This window comes from Grammomys surdaster, unplaced genomic scaffold (assembly GCF_004785775.1).
Source record: "Grammomys surdaster isolate TR1022 unplaced genomic scaffold, NIH_TR_1.0 233, whole genome shotgun sequence".
In the NCBI taxonomy this organism is placed as follows: Eukaryota; Metazoa; Chordata; class Mammalia; order Rodentia; family Muridae; genus Grammomys; species Grammomys surdaster.
The window spans coordinates 4,179,801-4,200,062 of NW_021604678.1; the positions used below are offsets into that span (position 1 = coordinate 4,179,801).

The following is a 20,262-nucleotide window of genomic DNA, read 5'->3' on the forward strand; positions in this document are numbered from 1 at the left end:
GAGCTCACCATATAGACCAGGCTGGCCTGGAGCTCACCATATAGACCAGGCTGGCCCAGAGCTCACCATATAGACCAGGCTGGCCTGGAGCTCACCATATAGACCGGGCTGGCCTCGAGCTCACCGTATAGACCAGGCTGGCTTGAAGCTCACTGTATAGACCAGGCTGGCCTCAAACTTACAAAAATGCACCTGGCCTCTGTCTCTTGGGTGCTGGAATTAAAAGCATGTACTGGGGGCTGGAGAGATGGCTCAGTGGTTAAGAGCACTGACTGCACTTCCAGAGGTTCTGAGTTCAAATCCCAGCAACCACATGGTGGCTCACAACCATCTGTAATGAGATCTGATGCCCTCTTCTGGTGTGTCTGAACACAGCTACAGTGTACTCATATATAAAAAATAAATAAATCTTTAAAAAAAAAAAAAGCATGTACTACCACTCCCAGTTATTCATCATTCTTTAGTTTATAGGTATGTGTATATGTTTGAGTGCATATGTATCATATGCCATGGAGGTCAAAAGAATGAGCTGGAGTCCCTGGACCTAGACTTAGGGATGGATGTAAGCCACCGTATAGGTGCTGGGAACGGAATCTGAGCCCTCTACATGAGAAGCCAGTACTCTTAACCACCAAGCCATTTCTTCAGCCCCATAAAGACTATTTTTGAAAAATCAAAATTATATACACACAGTTTAGATTTGGTCTAAAGTCACTGAATTTATTTTATTTCTTTGAGGTGGGGTCTCACTCTTGTAGCACAGGCTGTCCTGGAACTCTCCGTGTGCCCATTGACCTCTCTATGGTTCTCCTTCAGCTGACTGAGTGCTGGGATTATAGGCATACACCACACATCTGACTGAGAATGGCTTTAAGACGGGTTTCATCATTGGGTAATCCTACTCAGGAAGGAAGATCATCTTGTTTATCATGTTTCCTTACTCCTGACAAGCTTCTTCTGTCAGTTTGAGGAGTGCGTGTAAAACTTTGGCTAATTGTTTTTATTCTTGTGGGGTGTCTTATAGACTGATTTTTTTAGCTAAGTGACTGTAAGTTGAGCATACTTAATTGAAACATCTGAAAAGTTCCATATTTTGAAGCATGTTAGATTTTGTATGTCTGCACACTGGTAAGGTCTGGAAAATATTCCACTATTAGAGAAACTCTGAAATCTGAAGCATTTCTGGTCCCAGTCATTTCAGATTGCGAGTACGCAATGGTATGATTTGTAAAGAATTAGAATAATAGAAGATTTGTTTCAAAATAGTTCCTCAGTTTATGTCTAATATTGGACATTTCAACAAATGATACGGTTGTATTATTGGTATTTGGGCATTATTAATACTGTAGTGTTTTGTTTGTGTGTTTCTATGTATTTTTTTAATATTCTAGGTTTATATGCTCAGTATATTTCTCTGTAAAATGTTCATTTAACAGAATGAAGTTAAAGGAGGTAGATCGTACAGCTATGCAGGCATGGAGCCCTGCCCAGAACCACCCCATTTACTTAGCCACAGGTAAGCTCAGCAGAGAAGGCCGTGTGAGTATCCTCATTCTGTGACTGTCATCTTCATACTTGAATTTAAACTTTAGTTCCAGCTTCATCTTCTAAAAGGTTTGTTACTCCCCATCAAGCTCTCTCCCTCTCCCTTTTACTTAGTTTGATGCCCGTCCCCTGTGCTGCTCAGATTTGGTCATTGTTCCCCAGCATCTTTCCCGTATGCAGGAGGCATGTTTGTCTTTAGCCCACAGGTTGTTGGAACAGCAGATGACAAGGTTTCAGTGAATGATGAGCAAACTTGACAGAAGCATTTTTTTAATAGAGAGCTGCTTTTTTAAAAATTAATTTATTTACCTTACATCCCGCCTGCAGTTTGCCCTCCCCCCTCCACCCAGTCCTTCCCTAAACCCTCAGTCTACTGCAGTTTCAAGAAAGCTGCTTTGTATAGGACTTAAAGCAGATGCAGTACATCATGAGACTGTTACTCCAGATAGCTTCTAAAATATCTACAGTCTTCACACAGTTGTCTGTAACTCTTAGCCCTGTGCAAATCTTAATGTTGCAGTCATTTAACCATGCTCAGGGTTGTGTGTGCTGAGGTCTTGTCATGGATGAATTCATGACATCAGGACAGCATGCTTTTAGTTTCTCTTTGGTGCCACTCTTGAGTCTTTACTTTGCCTTTGTAGTTACCAGTCATATGTTTTCTGTAGGAACATCTGCTCAGCAGTTGGATGCAACCTTTAGTACCAATGCTTCCCTGGAGATATTTGAGCTGGACCTTTCGGACCCATCCTTGGATATGAAGTCCTGTGCTACTTTCTCCTCTTCTCACAGGTATGAGATTCAGCCTTAGGTTTGCATTATTATATAACTATTTGTTTTTATTTTATTTTATTCTGAGGCATGGTCTCCTGTAGCCCAGCCTGGCCTGGGACTCACTAATAGTCAGGAATAGCCTTGGACTAATGCTCTTCCTGCCTCTGTCATGAGTGCTGGGATTATGGACAAGTGCCACCACTCCTAGTTTGTGCAGTGCCTGTGACTGAACCCAGGACTTTGTGCATGCTAGGCAAGCACTCTACCAAGTGGGCTGCACCCCAGCCCTGTTGTTTGCTTTTGTCTGTAATTATGATCATTTGAAACTTTATAATGCCAGTGACATAAAAAAATTGTGCAATTGCATTTTTGTACAAGTAAAATATGTTCTTAAAATTAATTATGAATAAAGAAAAGAATACACACACATTTTTTTTTTTCCTCTAAAGCCAGGATTTCTATGTATTCCTGGCTGTCCTAGACCCAGCTTTATAGACTAGGATAGTCTGAACTCACAAAGATCCATTTTCCTCTGTCTTGTGAATGCTGGAATTAAAGGTGCACCACCATGCCTGACTATCATGCCTGACTGTTTATTTATCTTGTGGAAGTTTCTGTGGAGGGGGGCATGTGCACCAGAGCAGACAGCTTGTAGGAGCTGCTTCTCAACTTCTGTTTTGGACCTGGGATCAAACCAAAGCTGTCAGGATTGGCAGCAAGTGCCTTTGCTTTCTGAGCCGTCTCGCTAGCCCACTTACACTGTATTATGATGCAGAGAAAGGACACTTCATTTAAGAATGAAAGAAACTTGGTATGTTTTTAGTAGGTTTTAAAGAAACAGCGTACACTAGCTGAGAGATGAGTCTTGGGGATCTGAGTTCTCCCATGCTTTGGAGAGCTTCTGCCTATTACAAGATCCCAAGATGCACTTGTCTTGAAGGTTTTTCGACCACTGTCATGTACTTCCATGCCTTTTCTAACTTTATCTCCACCAGAGACTGTATCATTATCCTCTATCAGAAGAAAATTTCTAATTAGTTTTGACACCATTTCTCTACTTAGAAAATTTCCAATGACTCCCTTAACACTTCTATTGTTTCAAGGATACAGATTAGTGGACACTCCTATAGCAAATAGAATGGCTTGGTTTCTCAGAAAGCAGTTGATAAGCTCTGTTTTGCAGATATTTGCAAATAATTAAATATTAAGTTGCACAGTTTCTAAATGATAAAGTCATTACTGAGCTGATGTCTTTTGCCATGTAAGTGACTTTCTACAATGTGTTGCTCTGTAGAGTCAAATCAAATATGAATGTATAAGTAAACAGTAAAATTCTATTTTATTGATTATACAGTCAGCAAGAGTCAAAGAGAAACTAATTTGTATTACATAGATATAGACAACAACTATAATTAAATACTTTTGGACACTTGCTTGACTTGAAAATGAATTACATATTTTCTCTTTAAGGTACCACAAGTTGATCTGGGGACCTCATAAGTTGGATTCCAAAGGGGACGTTTCTGGAGTTCTGATTGCAGGTGGAGAAAATGGAAACATTATTCTTTATGATCCTTCTAAAATTATAGCTGGAGACAAGGAAGTTGTGATTGCCCAAAAGGACAAGCATACTGGGCCAGTGAGAGCCCTGGATGTAAACATCTTCCAGGTTTGACTTTGTTTGGCATTCCTTCATAGTTCTTAGAATGTGTCTTCATCATTTGAAATAACTTGATGAATATATTGGGATTCAGTATTGGGAATGAAAGGTGAAGACTCAAACGTATAAAGTTCAGAGTTGCGATTAGGAGCCGGCCATGGGCATGGTCTTTCAGCTGCACAGCTAGTCTAGCCTATTTGGTGAGTTCCATGACAGAGAGAGATCCTCTCTCAAAGGGGGTGGACAGTGTTTCTGAGGGTGACATCTGAAGTTGTCCTCTGACCTCCATATGATCCTGTGTGCAGGTGGATGCACACTCACATTTCACAAGTGAGCTCACACAACCAGGCACACATGAAAAATAAAACCTGCCCCAAGCAGAGCTGAAATTAAGACACTAAAAGTGTCTTTGCCGTCTGTCTAGGTACCTTTAGATATTAGGAGCCCAATAGAAACTTAACGAGCGTGAACAGTAGCAGATGAGGCCAGTTTGGCGATCACTTTAACCCAGTAGGTTTGAGTAGAAACCACCTAGGAATACTGCTCCCTGCAGCAGAACTATATGCCCATGAGCTGAAAGTACGGGAAAACAGAGGGCAGGCAGGCTTTGCTAGCTGTCCTGGGCAGTTCTGGATATTGGCTGTGAGGTCCCCAGAAGACACAGTTACCGTAGGATATGGTTGTCCTGAGAGCCGTAGTTGTGACTGTCTTTGTCTTCTGTAGTCACATTGTCTTCCAGAGATGTAAATCCACCAATACCATACCTGAGTGGCTAATGTGATAACAGTTCAACCATGGAACTGTCCTTCTTTTGTAATGCATTATAAAATGAGTTTTGTTGTCAGAAGACATACTTCATTTGAAAAGTTTCATAATGCTTCTCTAAAAAAGTTAAGTTTGATAAATTATGGATAATTAGGAAGTCACACGTGATTGTTTTGATTAATAAACACGTTGTATGTATTAAAGTCAATGTGTTGGTGTTTAGTTATTCAGAGTTTTCATTTATTTGTTATTTGATCATTGTTTCTTTTATAGACCAATCTGGTGGCCTCCGGTGCTAACGAATCTGAGATCTACATTTGGGATCTAAACAACTTCGCAACTCCAATGACGCCCGGAGCTAAGACACAGGTATCACGTCAATCGATGGTCAGTGTAATCGCAGAGCCAAAAAAACATTCTTTTAAATGAATTTGTGTTAATTTTAAGTTTTTTGAACACAGACATTAATTTCTAGTAGCATAGTAAAGTCTTGATAAGTATGTTTCTCTTGTAAAGTAGATGGAGGGAGATTGTCCTGAGTTTGAAATCAACTGGAATGTAGAATGAGACCTTAAATAAACTGTTGCTGGCTGTGGTGGTGCATGCCTTTAGGTCAGCACTCAGCAGGCAGAGGCAGGCAGACCCTGTTGGCCTGATATACATGGTAAGTTCCAGACTAGTTAGGGCTACATAGTGAAACCCTGTCTCAAAAAGTAAAACAAAATGTAGTGTTTCTTTAACATATCCATGAGTCTTTGAGCAATGAGAAGTCATTCAGCACCTACCAACTGCCATTATGTGGTACTGGGCCTAGAGACGTTTATAAACCAGATAAATGCTTAACAGTTGTCTCACAGTGACATGCTGGTTCTTTGAATACTAGCTCTTCTCAGTGCTCAGATGAATCCACTTTTCCTGTGTGCCTCGTGTAGGCTGAGTAAGAGCTTCTGCTGCTCTGTTTTGAATTTCTCATTGTTTGGATCCCCAGTTGCACTGGCCGTCATACCTGCTCCTACCATTTTGAGATCTTGAAAGGTGGCTTCATGATATAGTCTGATCCTTACAAAGGCATTTTCCCTGTAGTCCAGGTGCTGTTTGTGTCCTGCCTGCTTGTAGGACACATCCAGTAACCATCCAGTCTCACTTGTAAGAAGATCAAATAAAGAAATATGTTGCTTTATAGCAGGAACCCAGTAAATGCCTGTGGATGAGACAGTAGTCAATACAGAGTTTGAAGTCGTGCGTGTCTGTGTTAAACAACATGGATATGTTGTGAGTGTGTGGTGGAAAGGCAATTGCTGCAGTAGACAGGTCCAATTTTTAAGTAGTAGAGTTTTTTTTTAAATAAAGGGTCAGCCAGGCATGTTGGTACATGCCTTAAATCCCAGCAGAGGTGGTGAATCTCTGAGTTCCAAGGCAGCCAGAGCTATATAGTGACACCCTGTCTGTCTCAAATAAGGAAAAGAAAAGAAAGAAATTATAAATGAAGAATTAGAATTTATAATTAAATCTATTTTTTAGTTTTTTGAGGAAGAATCTTACTATGTCATTTTGACTGTCCTATAACTCAGTAATATAGACTAGGCTGGCCTACAACTCAGAGATTAGCCTGCCTCTGCCTTGTAGAGTGCTGGGACTAATCATGTATGCCACCACACTCAGTTTTATAATTAAATTTGAGTATAGGAATGTCCTAGTTACTTTCTATTGCTGTCATTAGACACTGCCCACAAAGAACTGGGGGAAGAAAGGGCTTATATGGCTTACATGTCCAGATGGCAGTCTGTCGCCTGCGGGGAGGGAAGTGCCCTGCTTGCCCTGGGCTGTTTGCTTACTGCAGGCTCCTCTCAGTGACTCCAGTCTCTCAAGGTGACAGAAACTAACCAGCACAGTAATGAAGTGGTTTTTAATGTTTGTTCCTTAATAGCCACCAGAAGATATCAGCTGCATAGCATGGAACAGACAAGTTCAGCATATCTTAGCGTCAGCTAGTCCCAGTGGCCGGGCAACTGTCTGGGATCTCAGGAAAAATGAGCCCATCATCAAAGTCAGCGACCACAGTAACAGGGTGAGTACAGAATTGACTCGTGATGAGTATGACATTTCTGCTGGAAGTACATTGTCGTTTGTTTCAAGAAACCACATTATTGTAAAATTAAAATCCTATCTTTTTATCCATCAGTTAATAGTGGGATGAGTGCCCCTCCCTTAATGAGAATAATTACATACCTAGAACTCATGTTTTCAGAATTCTTTTCCACAGCCTTAAAGGCTGTCCTGAAGGTCCCAGCATTTACCATTTTGCTAAAGACATAGACACCCTTGTCTCTTGGGCATGCTGTTTCTAATTATGGAGTTATTAAGGTTAACGGGGTTAACATATCTCAGTGAAATGTGAAAATATGTACATTATTATACAAATAAGCCTTATGCCCACAGCCATCGACACACTTGTGCAGGCCCATGTCCTGTTGGCCCTGTCCCAGGCCACTCCCACTATGGCCATGCCAGACTCCGAACACAGGGGTCTCCTGAGACCATTGGAATGCCCAGATAATTACATTATGATTCATAACAGTAGCAAAATTACAGTTATGAAGTAGCAATGAAAATAATTTTATAGTCAGAGATCACCACAACATGAGGAACTATATTAAAGGGTGGTGACATTAGGAAGGTTGAGAACCACTGATGGAAAAGGTTCAAAACTAGTCTGAACTGATCTGTTTTCCTGTTCATTTCAGTAATGACATAGTCCTCACGTTTTTTTCTACTTCCTGAAGTAACATGATTGCTGAGATCTGAGCCTGTCTGTTTGCAGATGCATTGCTCTGGGCTGGCGTGGCACCCTGATGTTGCTACTCAGATGGTCCTCGCCTCTGAGGATGATCGGTTACCAGTGATCCAAATGTGGGATCTTCGATTCGCTTCCTCTCCTCTTCGGGTTCTGGAAAATCATGCCAGGTACAATGCTGCTGTTTTAAGGAACTTTGTTTCTTCATATTTTGTTCTAAAACATATTTACTCATTTTTATTTTAAGCAGTAGTCATGATTTTCTCTCCAGAGTGGAGGATAGATCATATCATGTTCACATGGATCCTTTGTTAAAGACTTTACAGAGACAGAGATGTGTGCCTGGAACCCCAGCACTCGGCAGATGAAGGCAAGGAGATCAGGAAATGAGGGCCCCTCAGCTACAAGTCACCAGAATAATCAGTAAAACTGAGGCCGTCAAAACACTGTGAGACAGCTCTTGGTATGGATTGTGCAGTTAGGTCCTTGGTAGTCATCACAGCTAAGAAAATGGGATGCTATATAGGAGCAGTGTAGAAACTGGCTTGATTCTGTTTTCATTTTACTTTAAAAGTAAACATTTTTGAGCCATTAGGTGAGTACAGATCTCAGAGTGTTCCCTGAACACTGCGCTCTACCACAGAACTAGGGACTGGGCCATCATAATCTAGCAAAGCACAGTGCTTGATGTCAGAAACAAGTCAATCTTGGTAGTTAGCTGTTTTCTTATTCTACTAAATGGTAGATTGCTTGATCGTAAGGTCTCTTCCAGCCCTAGAGCTCTATGTTTCTTTAATAATGCATACATATTAGGCTGGAGAGATGACTTGGTAATCAAGAGCTCTTGTTGCTCTACCAGAGAAGCCCAGTTCATTTCCCGGCACCCACATGGCAGCTCACAGCCATCTATAACTCCGTCTAGCTCTATGGGGTCTGATGGCCCTGACTTCCTTAGGCGTCTGTACTCATGTGACCACACGCATACACTTTAAAACATTTTTAAAATGAACCAGCTTTGACCACTTGTTGTTGCTATGTTAGAGATCAAACCCAGGGCCTTATATGTGCTAAGCAAGTGCTTACCACTGAGCTAAACACTAAGAACCTCCAATGGTGTGCTCTTAAAAATGATTAAAACATAATTCTGGTTTATCATATAATCTCCGAGTAACATAGTTATAAATATAGAAAAGGCAGAATACTGTCTTTCTCTACAGAGAGTACAGAAGATTGTGTGTGTGCGTGTTTGTGTGGTCTTATGTGGGGATGTACACATTCGTGGAGGCCAGAAGTCACTGCCTATGCCTTTCTGAGCAGTCCTCAACCTTACGTTTTTGGGGCACCCAATCTGGAGTAACTACTGAATAAATACATACATTTATATGTATGTGTATATGTGTGTATGTGTGTATATATACACATACACACATACACACATACACACATATACACATACATACATACATACATACATACATACATACATACAGCTAATGGCGAACCCTTTGGGTTTGGCTTTCTCTACCTCCCTAACTGGGATTACAAGTGTGCGCTCCCATGCCTGGTGTTATGTGAGTGTGAATGTGGGTGTGGGTGCACACGTTGTTGAGCTCAAGAGTAGCATGTGGGAGTCAGTGTGTCTCAGAGCGGACCCAGAAATATGGAACCCTATGTAGGTTGTAGGGCTTGGCAGTAGGAACCTTTACCTCGCTGAGCCCTCACGATGGCCTGGCTTTGTTAGGATGCATACAGCAAGCACATCACTACTCAGCAGGCTTTCCAGCCCAAGGATTCCACTGTTACACTGTGTACAGCTCGATGAATACTACTTGCTAGTACTTGGAATAATACTGGGAAGTATTGCTCTTCTACTAAAGTTACAAATAGCCCTTACTCTGAGACAGTGATCTATAAAAACATGTTTCTAGAATCTAGAGTTTAATATTTCCTTGAAACAGTTCTAATTTTTTTCTTGTCATTACACTTGGTAAAGAATACCCCCCTGGTGGCAGAAGCTAAGCAGTGGGACTGAAGATAGAGACTGGGGGGAGAACACTTGTCTCCACAGAGATCTGCGTGCCCCTGCCTCCTGAGCTGGGAGTAATGGTGCATGGCAGCACGCCCAGCTCTGCGAGGCATGTTGACACATTATTCATAGTCCATATAGTTGGGCATTTGCTTTCATTCCTTACCATCTGCACTCTGCACAGTGCTAAGTGTCCCGTGTCTGCAGCATACATTACCAGATTAGTTAGCAATATGTGATTCCCTGAGCCTGCACAGGCCTGACTGGAAGTTTGCTTTCCTCAAGACTGAACTTTTTCTCATCTCTTTGTGGTTTTTCTTTGTCTGAGTCAGTTAGTCAGTCAGTCAGTCAGTCAGTCAGTCAGTCTGTCTGTCCGTTCGTCCGTCTCTCCCTCTCCTTCCCTCCCTCCCTCCCTCCCTCCCTCCCTCCCTCCCCCCCCCTCCCCTCCCCCCCCCGCCCCCCCCCTCAGCTAATGATTAGGACTAGGAGAAGAGAAGTACGTCCTGTCACTATACTTTGTTCTCATTTGTTCTCTCTCCTGCCCATTTTTTTTAATAGGGGGATTTTGGCAATTGCTTGGAGCATGGCAGATCCTGAATTGTTATTAAGCTGTGGAAAAGATGCTAAGATTCTCTGCTCTAACCCTAACACGGGAGAGGTAGGAGGAGGAATGCTTCTCACCCTGTCAGCCCTCGTAATATTTTATCTCTACCTGAATAAGAAATTTCCGTATGGATTTTAAGCACATATTATAATTAAAACTATGGAGGAAGGTGAGAAATGTTAATCCATCAGAACTCTGTCAGGAACATTACCCAGGCTCATTTCCTTTAGTCTTTAAAATTAATCCTTCTCTATTGAAACGTAGTTTTTTACAAAACGGATTTATTTTTATTCGTGTGCATTGGTGCTTTTTGTGCGTGTGTGTGTGTGTGTGTGAGGGGGCTTCAGATCCTGTAGAACTGAAGGTATAGACAGTCGAGAGCTACCATGTAGGGGCTGGCATCCAAACCTGGAAGAGCATCCAGTTGTCTTAACCACTGAGCCATCTCTCCAGCCCCAAGCTATAGCCTTATACCTTTGCGTCTTCTCTGTTAAGGTAGACCATTGCAGATACTTTTGTAGTTATTCTGATGGAAAAACTAAGAACAACCGTGACTGGCTGGGGCTGGAAGTATGGCTCAGTTGGTCAAGCTCTTGCCAGTGCCAAGTTCTAGGCTTGGTTTCTAGCACCGTTAAGAAATGTTTTCTGTCTGGCAAGCTGGCTCAGCAGTTAAGTCTGGAAACCTGAGTTTGATTCCTGGGACCCTCATGAAATACAGGATGCAGTGGCTCCATTCATGACCTCAGCACTCCTCCAGTGAGATGGGAAGCTAACCTCTGTTAACTTTGGTCTGAAATGGCAGAAACAAGAGAGAATATACTTCCCCAAGGTGGAGAGAGACAGCTGGCCCCTGAACTTTGTCATCTGTGTGTGTACTGTGGCACATGCACCCCACACTTATCCATCACCCCCCCCCACACACACACACACAAAGAATCAGTGAGTAAGTAAATAGATTTTCCTCTCTTAGGTGTTGAAAATTGAACACAAGGCCTCAAATACTGAACTAAGCTATATTACCAGCCTGTCAGTAGATTTTATCTGTCTTATTAAAATAAAAGCAAGTTCTTTAGTTTCTTGGTTTCCAGTTTAAAGTTTAAAATTATGTTTTTTTTTTTTGTAGGAATACAGAAATCTTAATATTAGGGAGCTGAGAACAAAATTAACCCAACAGTAAATCCTGCCTATGTGATTTGAAGCCAGGAAAAAAATTGTTTGCTTTTTCCCTGTACCTGTTCATGTTTGGCCAGGTTCTTGGAACATACTGTTCTCTTACCATTTTCTTAGTTATAAAATAAACTTTAGAGTATCATAGTATTTGTTGGGAATTTGAAGGAATTGACTTTTTAGTATATGTATGCTATGTCTTTAAAAATTTGATTTTCTAGTTCAGTGAAGTTTCAAGTTACATATGAACCAGTGCACACATCAAAGACTGGAATGGAAGCTTCTTCCCCCTGTGGTTGGGTTGTTGTTGTTAATACCATACAGTACCAAAGTTAAGGCCCATTTGACTTTTCCTAAGGCCTCAGATGTATACTCCTAGGATTCCCAGTTATCCTCACACTCTGGATCAGCAGCAATTCTGATAACTTTTTATTTTTCAATTTCCTCTGTGTATATATGTTCGTGTACATACAAATGCATGTGCACTTATGTGTGTATGACCTGGCTGCCAGGAATTGATAGTATCTCTTTGTCAGTTGCCTCTCTCCTTATTCTTTTGAGACAGGGTCGCTGTCTCTGATTGGCCTCCTGCAGTGCTGGCAGCTGACCCCAGGAATCTTCCTGTCTCTGCCTCCCCAGCTTGGTCACAGGCCAGTGTGGGTGTGGGGGTTTGAACTACAGTCCTCATGCTTACATGCAAGCACTTTACAGATGCACCATCTCCCCAGCCATGTAACAGCATTCTAAAGGTTTTCCATGGCCTTTTCCTTTATAGGAAACTTTGCCAGGATTCTTCAGCAATAGGAGTGGCATATACATGTTTTCTCTTATGGCTAAAAGCTAGATTTGTTAGTTCTTTCTGAGGCTGTGGTTTACAGTTTGGTTATCTATCTATCTATCTATCTATCTATCTATCTATCTATCTATCTATCTATCTATCTAATGTATGAGTGCTCTGCTGCATGTATCCTTAGGCCAGAAGAAGGCATCAGATCCCCTTATAGTTGGTTGTGAGCCACATGTGGTTGCTGGGAACTGAACACAAGACCTCTGGAAGAGCAGCCAATGCTTTAACCATTGAGCCGTCTTACCAGCTCATCATATAGTTTGGTCTTCAAATGACCAAAATCTAGTTATTTGGATCTTGCCAGGCAAAACCAGTTGAAAGGAGTAGCCCTAGAATTTGATAAAATGTTCTGCCCTTCCCAGCTTGTCTGCTGTTACTGTTGTAGGAAGAGGAATCCTGACTATCATTCCTGTTCCCACGGGATCATCCCAGGCCATGGTACTGTAAGGAGAACTTACTATTGCTCTTTTTTGGCTAAGACTTTTTCCTAAAGAAAATGTTCAACTGCACTTATTACCAACCTTGTTTATTTTACTAATTTTTACTTATTTTATTTATGTTGGACTAGGTATTATATGAACTTCCCACCAACACACAGTGGTGCTTTGATATCCAGTGGTGTCCTCGGAATCCTGCTGTCTTGTCTGCCGCTTCCTTTGATGGACGGATCAGTGTTTATTCCATCATGGGAGGAAGCATAGACGGCTTACGGCAGAAACAAGTTGACAAGGTAACAGGCAGCATTAAGACCTTTGATGATTGCAACTCAAAAAGATAGCCATTTGTGTGCAATTATTTTTAAAGTGATTTTACCAACCAGCAATGCCACTTTACTGGATATTCTGTTGGTAGATATTTTGTTGTTGAAAATTGAAAATTGCAACACAGTTTGCATAGGTTACTGATTTATACTTTTTTTTTTTCAAACTAGCTTTCGTCGTCTTTTGGGAATCTTGATCCCTTCGGCACAGGACAACCCCTCCCTCCATTACAAATACCACAGCAGACCGCTCAGCACAGCATAGTGCTGCCCTTGAAGAAGCCTCCCAAGTGGATCCGGAGACCTGTGGGCGCTTCCTTCTCAGTAGGTGGATTTGTTTGTATGGTCAGGGCAGTGTATTAACTGGGAAATTGTGGAGCAGCACAAAGTACTGTGTGTCCATGGTGGCTTGTGAAAACTGCATAGGACAGCGGAAGGATAGACTGAGGTTCTGGGTCGTGGGAGGCCGTGTCAGTGGGGCCCAGCTTTGACTTGAGCAGGCTTACAGTGCCTTCATTGGGAGCTCAGCGTGATGGCTCTTCGCTCATTTGTTCTTCACAGTTTGGAGGGAAGTTGGTGACTTTTGAGAATGTCGTAGTGCAGCCGCAGCAGGGAGCTGAGCAGCAGCGGAGGCAGCCTGTGTTCATCAGTCAAGTGGTGACAGAAAAAGATTTTCTCAGCCGGTCGGAGCAGCTGCAGCACGTTGTGCAGTCTCAGGGCTTTATCAGTTACTGCCAGAAAAAGATCGATGCTTCCCAGACTGAGTTTGAGAAAAATGTGTGGTCCTTCTTGAAGGTAATGTTGGGCTTATTTTTAATTTCTGTTCCTTACTTTTTAATTTCTGTGTCTGTACATGTTCATTTTACAGTGAACGTGTTTATTTGCTTAGCCATCTCCCTGGCCCTAAAGGTAGCTTTATTTCATTACCAGTGAATTTAATTGTTCCTATTATAATCAAAATGTATTTTCTTTTTCAAGAAACATTTGAGATAGTTTGATTTCAGAAATGCAAGATGAAATTAAGGAAACCCAAGCTGGGCACAGTAACATCACACTTGTAATGCCACCACTTGGGTCCCGAGCTCAAGGCCAGCCTGGGCTGTTATAGCAAGACCTTGTCTCAAAGCCAGAAAAAAACTTATAAAGAGAACACAGGACAAGCATAATTTCTTAAGTCATTAAAGCTAAATAGTGTGGAAATACTCTTAAAGGAGAGAGAGACATCACTAAGCAGACCTAACACTAGACCCTGAGAGATACTATAATAAAATAGCATCTGTCACAGACCTGGTGAGTGACAGGAGGAGAGAAGTGAGGGAGGTGGGGTTTAGAGGCATTTCTCTTCCTGCTGATACAGAAGAGCCAAAGGAAAGAACCTTTCAGTAAATTGTCTTTTCATAGCAGACTTTCTTCTTGGGCATTTTGCTTTCACAGATGTTCCTTGATACTGATTTTTCCAAGAAAACCAATCTTGAATATAATAAGGTTAAATTCTATAATTCTACAGTTATAGTTTGTGGGTTAGGAGTAAAATTTTCTTTCCATTTGAGACAGGGTCTCTCAGTGTGAATGCAGTTCTCGTGGTGACCAGGCAGGCCTCAGAAAGCCACCTGTCTGCCTCCCTAGAGCTTAGGTTACAGGTGTGTGCCACCACGCCTGGCTTAGGTGGAAGATTTGAAAAAGTTTTTGGGTATTGAATACTGTATACACTTTTATTTTCTCATTAAACCACTGGCCATGAATTACTTTGTATTTAACAAAATTGTAGGTAAAAACCAAGCCTCACTTATCCAGAATGATTAATTACACACATACTTAGCCTTAAAAAAATAGCTGGCTTACCCAGGCCTGATGGTCCATGGCTGTAACCCCAGCAGTTGAGAAGCAGAGGCGGGAAGGTGAAGATGTCAGGATTACTGTGTGCCACACAGAGCATCTGAGTCTGAGGCTTGGGCTACTGAGATCCAGTCTCAAACAAAACACTAGTTTTTAGAAGAAGTTATTTAGGGATGTGGTGGCATATGCCTTTAATCTCAGCATTCAGGAGACAATGACAGGTGACTCTTTGTGAGTTCAATCAAGGTCAGCCTGGTCTACACAAGTCCCACATCAACCAAGGTTATGTATCAAGATCCTGTCTCAAATAAGCCATTTGAAGTCTAGAATTGTCCAGGAGAGATGGCTCTTTCAGATGACCTGAGTTGGGTCCCCAGCACTGGGTTGGGGGCCTCACAACCTCCTGTAACCTCACTGTAGGGAACTGGTGTCCTCCTCTGATCTTTGCCAGCACTGAACTCAGCATGCACAGATCAGCATGCAGGCACGCATGTTCATACATAGTTTAAAAAAAAAAAAGCGGTTTTTAGAGTTAAATTCTTTTTGAACAATGAATTTTCGAGATTTTGTGGACTTTTAATTCTTTAGTGATTTTATTTGGAATTTGGTCAGTTTGTAGAAAAACTAGGTTTAAATGTAGGTCTTTGTTTGAAGATAATATCTCTTTTAAAAGGTAAACTTTGAGGAGGATTCTCGTGGAAAGTATCTTGAGCTTCTTGGATACAGAAAAGAAGATCTGGGGAAAAAGGTGAGTCCCTAAGAAAGTCAAGTGACTGTCTCAAGTAAAACATTTATGTGTTTTTATAAAGTTCTATACAGATTTTATCAAATCAGTCAATAAACATTTAATAAGAATTCATATATGTTACCAAAGTTTTCAAATGCAAAACTCCATTATATGGCTGGATTTAGAAGCTGTCAGAACCATCTGTACCTCAGCCTGAGGCATCAGGAATGACTTGGCCTTGACAGATAAGTCACACACACTGAAGCTTTATTGGGGAGGAGCTACAGTGAGATCTTCCCAGCTCTGACACACCAGGGAAGGAGACACTGTATGAGCCACTGCAGGCTCCCACCCTAGCTACAGCAATGCTTTCGCTTTTTTTTTTTTTTTTTTTTTTTTTTTTTAATGCTTTTCAAAACAGTTGTTTTCTGTGTAGTCCTGGCCTTTCTGGAACTCTCTATGGACTAGGCTGGTTTCAAACTCACAGTGATTCTTGCCTCTTCCTCCCAAGAGCTGGGATTAAAGGTGTGTGCCACCATGGCCTGGCCATCATGGAATTCTTAAGTGGCACTTTGTTAACCAGGTAACATTAATTCCGTTTTGAGAGGAAAACACATTCTAGTTTTGTCGTCTCCTCAGAAACCGTGTTAATTGGTCAGTGTTGGCCTGAGCAGCAGGTACCACAGAGACCTTGAAACACTTAGTTCTTTGGCCCGTCACCACCTTTGCCAGCAACTGAACTTTTCTGTAGAAAACACAGCTGCCTAAACAGTGTGTGCTGTCTCAGTGTGCCCCTCTGAGGGCGCATGGGATGAGCCTTATCCTGGGCACACTGCAAGGGTCTTCCCTTATGCCTTTAAAGTGGTTTTTATTTGATTTCATCATTAGCATCCTTGATGCTCTTGATTTTTCTGAGTTTTCAGGAGATTGAAGTTTTACTTGCATGCCTAGAAGCAAAAAATTCGGAAATAGAATCCTTATCAAAATACTGCTAAAGCAATTTGTTTTTTTAAACAGTGTAAGCCAGGCATGGTAGCCCAGGCTTTAAACCCAGCACTCAGCAGACAGAGGCAGCGGATCTCTCTGAGTTCGAGGGCAGCCAGGGCTGCAGAGTGAGATCCATTTAAAGAACAAACAACAACAAAACAAAAACTTACTTCTAGTTATTTAAAACAACAAAGTATAAGAAAGCATGTTTCTTTTAAGGTTGATTTTGTGGTTAGACAGCAGAACTGAAGAACATCTGAACAGTAGAATTCCATGTAGATGAAACTAGAGCTAGAAAAGCCATTCTGCACAGATCTTCGCTTTCTCCCTAAACATGCTGTCCCTGATAAGAATGTGGAGCTGTGCTGAGAATGGGGTAACACTAAACCTTGCTGTTTTCCCTGAACTAGAATTCCATTTAGTAGGTGAGTTGTTATTTTCCTTTCAGATTGCTTTGGCCTTGAACAGAGTGGACGGATCCGATGTGGTAAGAAGGCCGTTAAAAATAGCTGTTTTGTGAGAGTTTGCGTAGATCATGACAAGGAAGGGTAACTTGAGAAGTTATGTCTTGTGCTTCCTGGTTTAAAAAATACCAGTTCTAAGTATTCTAGTAAGTTCATAATTCTCACCTTAAGTTGAGCTTTTAAAGCATGTCACTCTTGATATATTTGAACTTTATAAAAGGGAAAACTGAGTCAATGCCTGTTCAGATACTTGAGGTAAAGCTCTTGTGTGTCATGTGACATGTGATAACCGGAAGGAAGAGGTTGGCAGTGACAGTTCTTGCTCTCCTTTTAATGTTGTTTCTGGAATAAATTTGCCTGGTTGCTTCTTATGATCAAGCTCTGTGTGTGGTTGGTTGGGTCTTTGTCTCTCGTTACTAATAACCTTTAATGCTACGTTCCTCAACTCCTCTGATTGTTTTATGTACCAAAGGCTCTTAAGGACTCTGACCAAGTAGCGCAGAGTGATGGGGAGGAGAGTCCTGCTGCTGAAGAGCAGCTCTTGGGAGAGGTACTGACTTTTTATATTCTATTGGAAAACTGTGTGATAATTGTGTATCTCACTTGAAACTTGGGGCATTCTTGACTAATTGTTGCCAACTATGTTTGAATATATTGTTTTTTAGGTATGTTTAGGGTAAGAGTCTGTTCACCTCACCTAACAGAAGTATCTCTGTGCTCTAGTTCCTTGGCCCAGCTTCTGGATTGTATGGCTTAAAATTAGCAGCAGATGTGAGATTTTCTTAATTGGCTCAGGAGACTACCAGATGCTAAACTGAAGAGATGTTTCATTTGGAAATGCAGTTGCCTTTGCATGTCAACATTTAATTTGTATAGCTTACTGTCAGTGTTAGAGGTTCTAAATTAGTCCTGAACTTGGAACACAAGTCAAGAATATTTTATAAAACTAAACCAATTGTGATGATTTACTATGTGCCCTTAGCTGTGCTTGGTAATTCCTGAAATTAATTAAGAAGAGACCTTGAATACAAACTTGTATCATTAATTTGTTTCCTTTTGATTCTCTTTCTTTCTCCTCCCAACTAACAACTAATTCTGGAATTTACTTTTTTTGCTTTCTAATTTTACTTAATCTTGGAAAATTAATCAGGCTCTTATTTTGTATCTAATCTTTGACTTTTCCATTGCCTTTTTCCTTGACTATGAAATACTTATAAACATAATTCGTGAATATTTTGGGCTACTACAAACTGATATAGAATATCTTTTCTATTGAAATCAGTTCCTAGAATTTAAGAAGGAAATAAGGAGCATTGTAAAATCTCCCTCAACCTTTGAACTAGTTTTGGAGATATCCAGGGAAATTTATAGATACCTACGAGGATGTTCATTTGCATGCAGATAGATTAACCGACTTATCAAATTAAAGTCTTGCTTGGTAATGCACTCAGAGTAATCGATAATGCCAGATAGCCGTCATCAGTCAAAAGGAAAAAGAATCTTCCCTTCTGTCTTGATGATACTTTTTGCTTTTCAATATAGTATCTTATATATTTGAGGTTTCAGTATATAAGAAATTATGTATTTGGGGCCCTATTAATATCTCAGGAGTTCATAAGTACAGGTTTATTAGTTGTGTATAGAAAGTATATCTGAAAATGGTAAGTTAGAAAAAGGAAAAATGGTGTTGTTTGTATGGTCCTGGGGATTGAGCACAGGGCCTCATGTATCCCAGGTCTCCTGTATTTTTTCCCATATGCATCTCCAGCCCTGAAAGTACTTTCTAGAAACTCGATGAACAGAGATAGTGAGGGTGGATAGCTGGTTTACCCCTCAGTGTGGTTAATGTAAACTACCAGTGCTTTTCTAAACTTGAAGTGGGGAGGAGGGAGGACTTGCCTCCTGCTGTAAGGGTAATGAGTTCCATGCCTTAGGTGAGCCTGTGCTGGACCCTACTCAAGGATGTCACATTCTGGAGTGTAGGCAGTGCAGATGCAGGTGTGGATGTTTGATGTCATGTAGGATAACTTTGTTTTCATTTAAAAGAAAATGCTTGGGATGTCTACGTAGTCTTTACAAGTCCCTGAAGTGAAATTTTGATGTTTTGAATTTCAGATCGTTTTGTATTCAGATTTTGAATTGAGTCACACAGTTTGTAACCTTTATAATAGGATTATGTGTATACCCGTATACACCTACAACCAGGCTATGTGCTGTTCCATATGTATCTACTTTAAAGGAAAATGAAATGAATGATTTAATTTTGTATGTTTAAAAACAATTTTTATACTGCCTTTTTTGTTTGGTTTTTGTGGCTCTGGAGACCACACCCACTTGCTGGGCTTGTGCTCTGTAACTGAGTCAGCTACAAGCCCTGGTTTGCTTTTGTACTTAAGACACCAAGTAATTTGTTTTCATGATTTAACTTTGACAAAAAGATTTTGTAGACAAACCTGTAAATTCTAGAATTAAAAACATACCTATTTTTAAACCTTGAAGTGATTGAAGTTGGAGGATGTAAACAAGCGTGCGTTACTTTTGACAGCAGCTTTTCCTGTATGTGTGCCAAGTGTGCACACCTGATTTGCTGTCTTGGATGACTGGGTTATTTACGTCTTATATGGGAGTTAATGGCTCAGGAAGGCCCAGAGTCTAGTTTAAACTTGGATATGGTAACTTTGTGAAACAACTTGGTGTATCATCTTCTAGGTAGATGAATAATCATACAGAATTTTTTAGGAGTAAATTATTTTAGTTTCCATTTTGCTTAATTGTGCCCTTTTATCTCTTTAGCGCATTAAAGAGGAAAAACCGGAAAGTGACTTTCTGCCCTCCGCTGGAGGGACGTTTAACATCTCTGTCAGTGGGGGTAAGTGCCCTTGGCGTAAACGTAAGAGGAGTCATCTTCTAGCTTAGATTAGACAGAGAAAGACAGAGAGTGTGAGTGTGTACAGCACACCATTGAGGATTTTGAACTCACAGTCCTCCTGTGTCTCATCCTCACACGACCTGGGATTTCAATTGCTTACCTATAGGCATAATTAGAATGTGTTGTCGGTGGGCAGGGTTAAGAAAGAACTTGTCTAACTCACCTAAGTGGTCTTTACTAATACAGAGAGTGTTACTATGTATACATCTTGTTTACTTCCATAACTTCCATAAATACAGCTTATTTTGGAAATTTAATCTGCTAGTAATAAATTAGCATTGTGCTCTCCATTTGTCTGAGTATGAAATCTGTTGTACATAATTTTCTTGTAATTGTTTTTGGTAACAAATTCTATTTAATGTGGATGCTGTGTTTTC

At 40.9% G+C, this 20,262-nt stretch overlaps 1 protein-coding gene across 14 annotated transcripts in view; it reads left to right on the forward strand.

Moving 5' to 3' along the window:
• The window catches only part of Sec31a (SEC31 homolog A, COPII coat complex component), a 52,975-nt gene that overhangs the window by 8,613 nt on the left and 24,100 nt on the right, over positions 1-20,262 (forward strand). For 9 of the 14 annotated variants that reach the window (XM_028773722.1, XM_028773724.1, XM_028773729.1 and 6 more), the window contains exons 2-15: positions 1,437-1,516; positions 2,214-2,337; positions 3,790-3,988; positions 5,018-5,113; positions 6,672-6,812; positions 7,566-7,708; positions 10,123-10,222; positions 12,751-12,912; positions 13,114-13,266; positions 13,504-13,737; positions 15,452-15,526; positions 16,941-16,979; positions 17,429-17,506; positions 19,750-19,825. In XM_028773722.1, coding sequence (XP_028629555.1) covers positions 1,438-1,516; positions 2,214-2,337; positions 3,790-3,988; positions 5,018-5,113; positions 6,672-6,812; positions 7,566-7,708; positions 10,123-10,222; positions 12,751-12,912; positions 13,114-13,266; positions 13,504-13,737; positions 15,452-15,526; positions 16,941-16,979; positions 17,429-17,506; positions 19,750-19,825 — 1,699 coding nt within the window. In that variant the 5' untranslated portion in view covers position 1,437. The remainder of the gene's footprint in view (positions 1-1,436; positions 1,517-2,213; positions 2,338-3,789; positions 3,989-5,017; positions 5,114-6,671; positions 6,813-7,565; positions 7,709-10,122; positions 10,223-12,750; positions 12,913-13,113; positions 13,267-13,503; positions 13,738-15,451; positions 15,527-16,940; positions 16,980-17,428; positions 17,507-19,749; positions 19,826-20,262) is intronic. The other 5 variants (XM_028773730.1, XM_028773731.1, XM_028773732.1 and 2 more) reach the window with 2 other exon arrangements.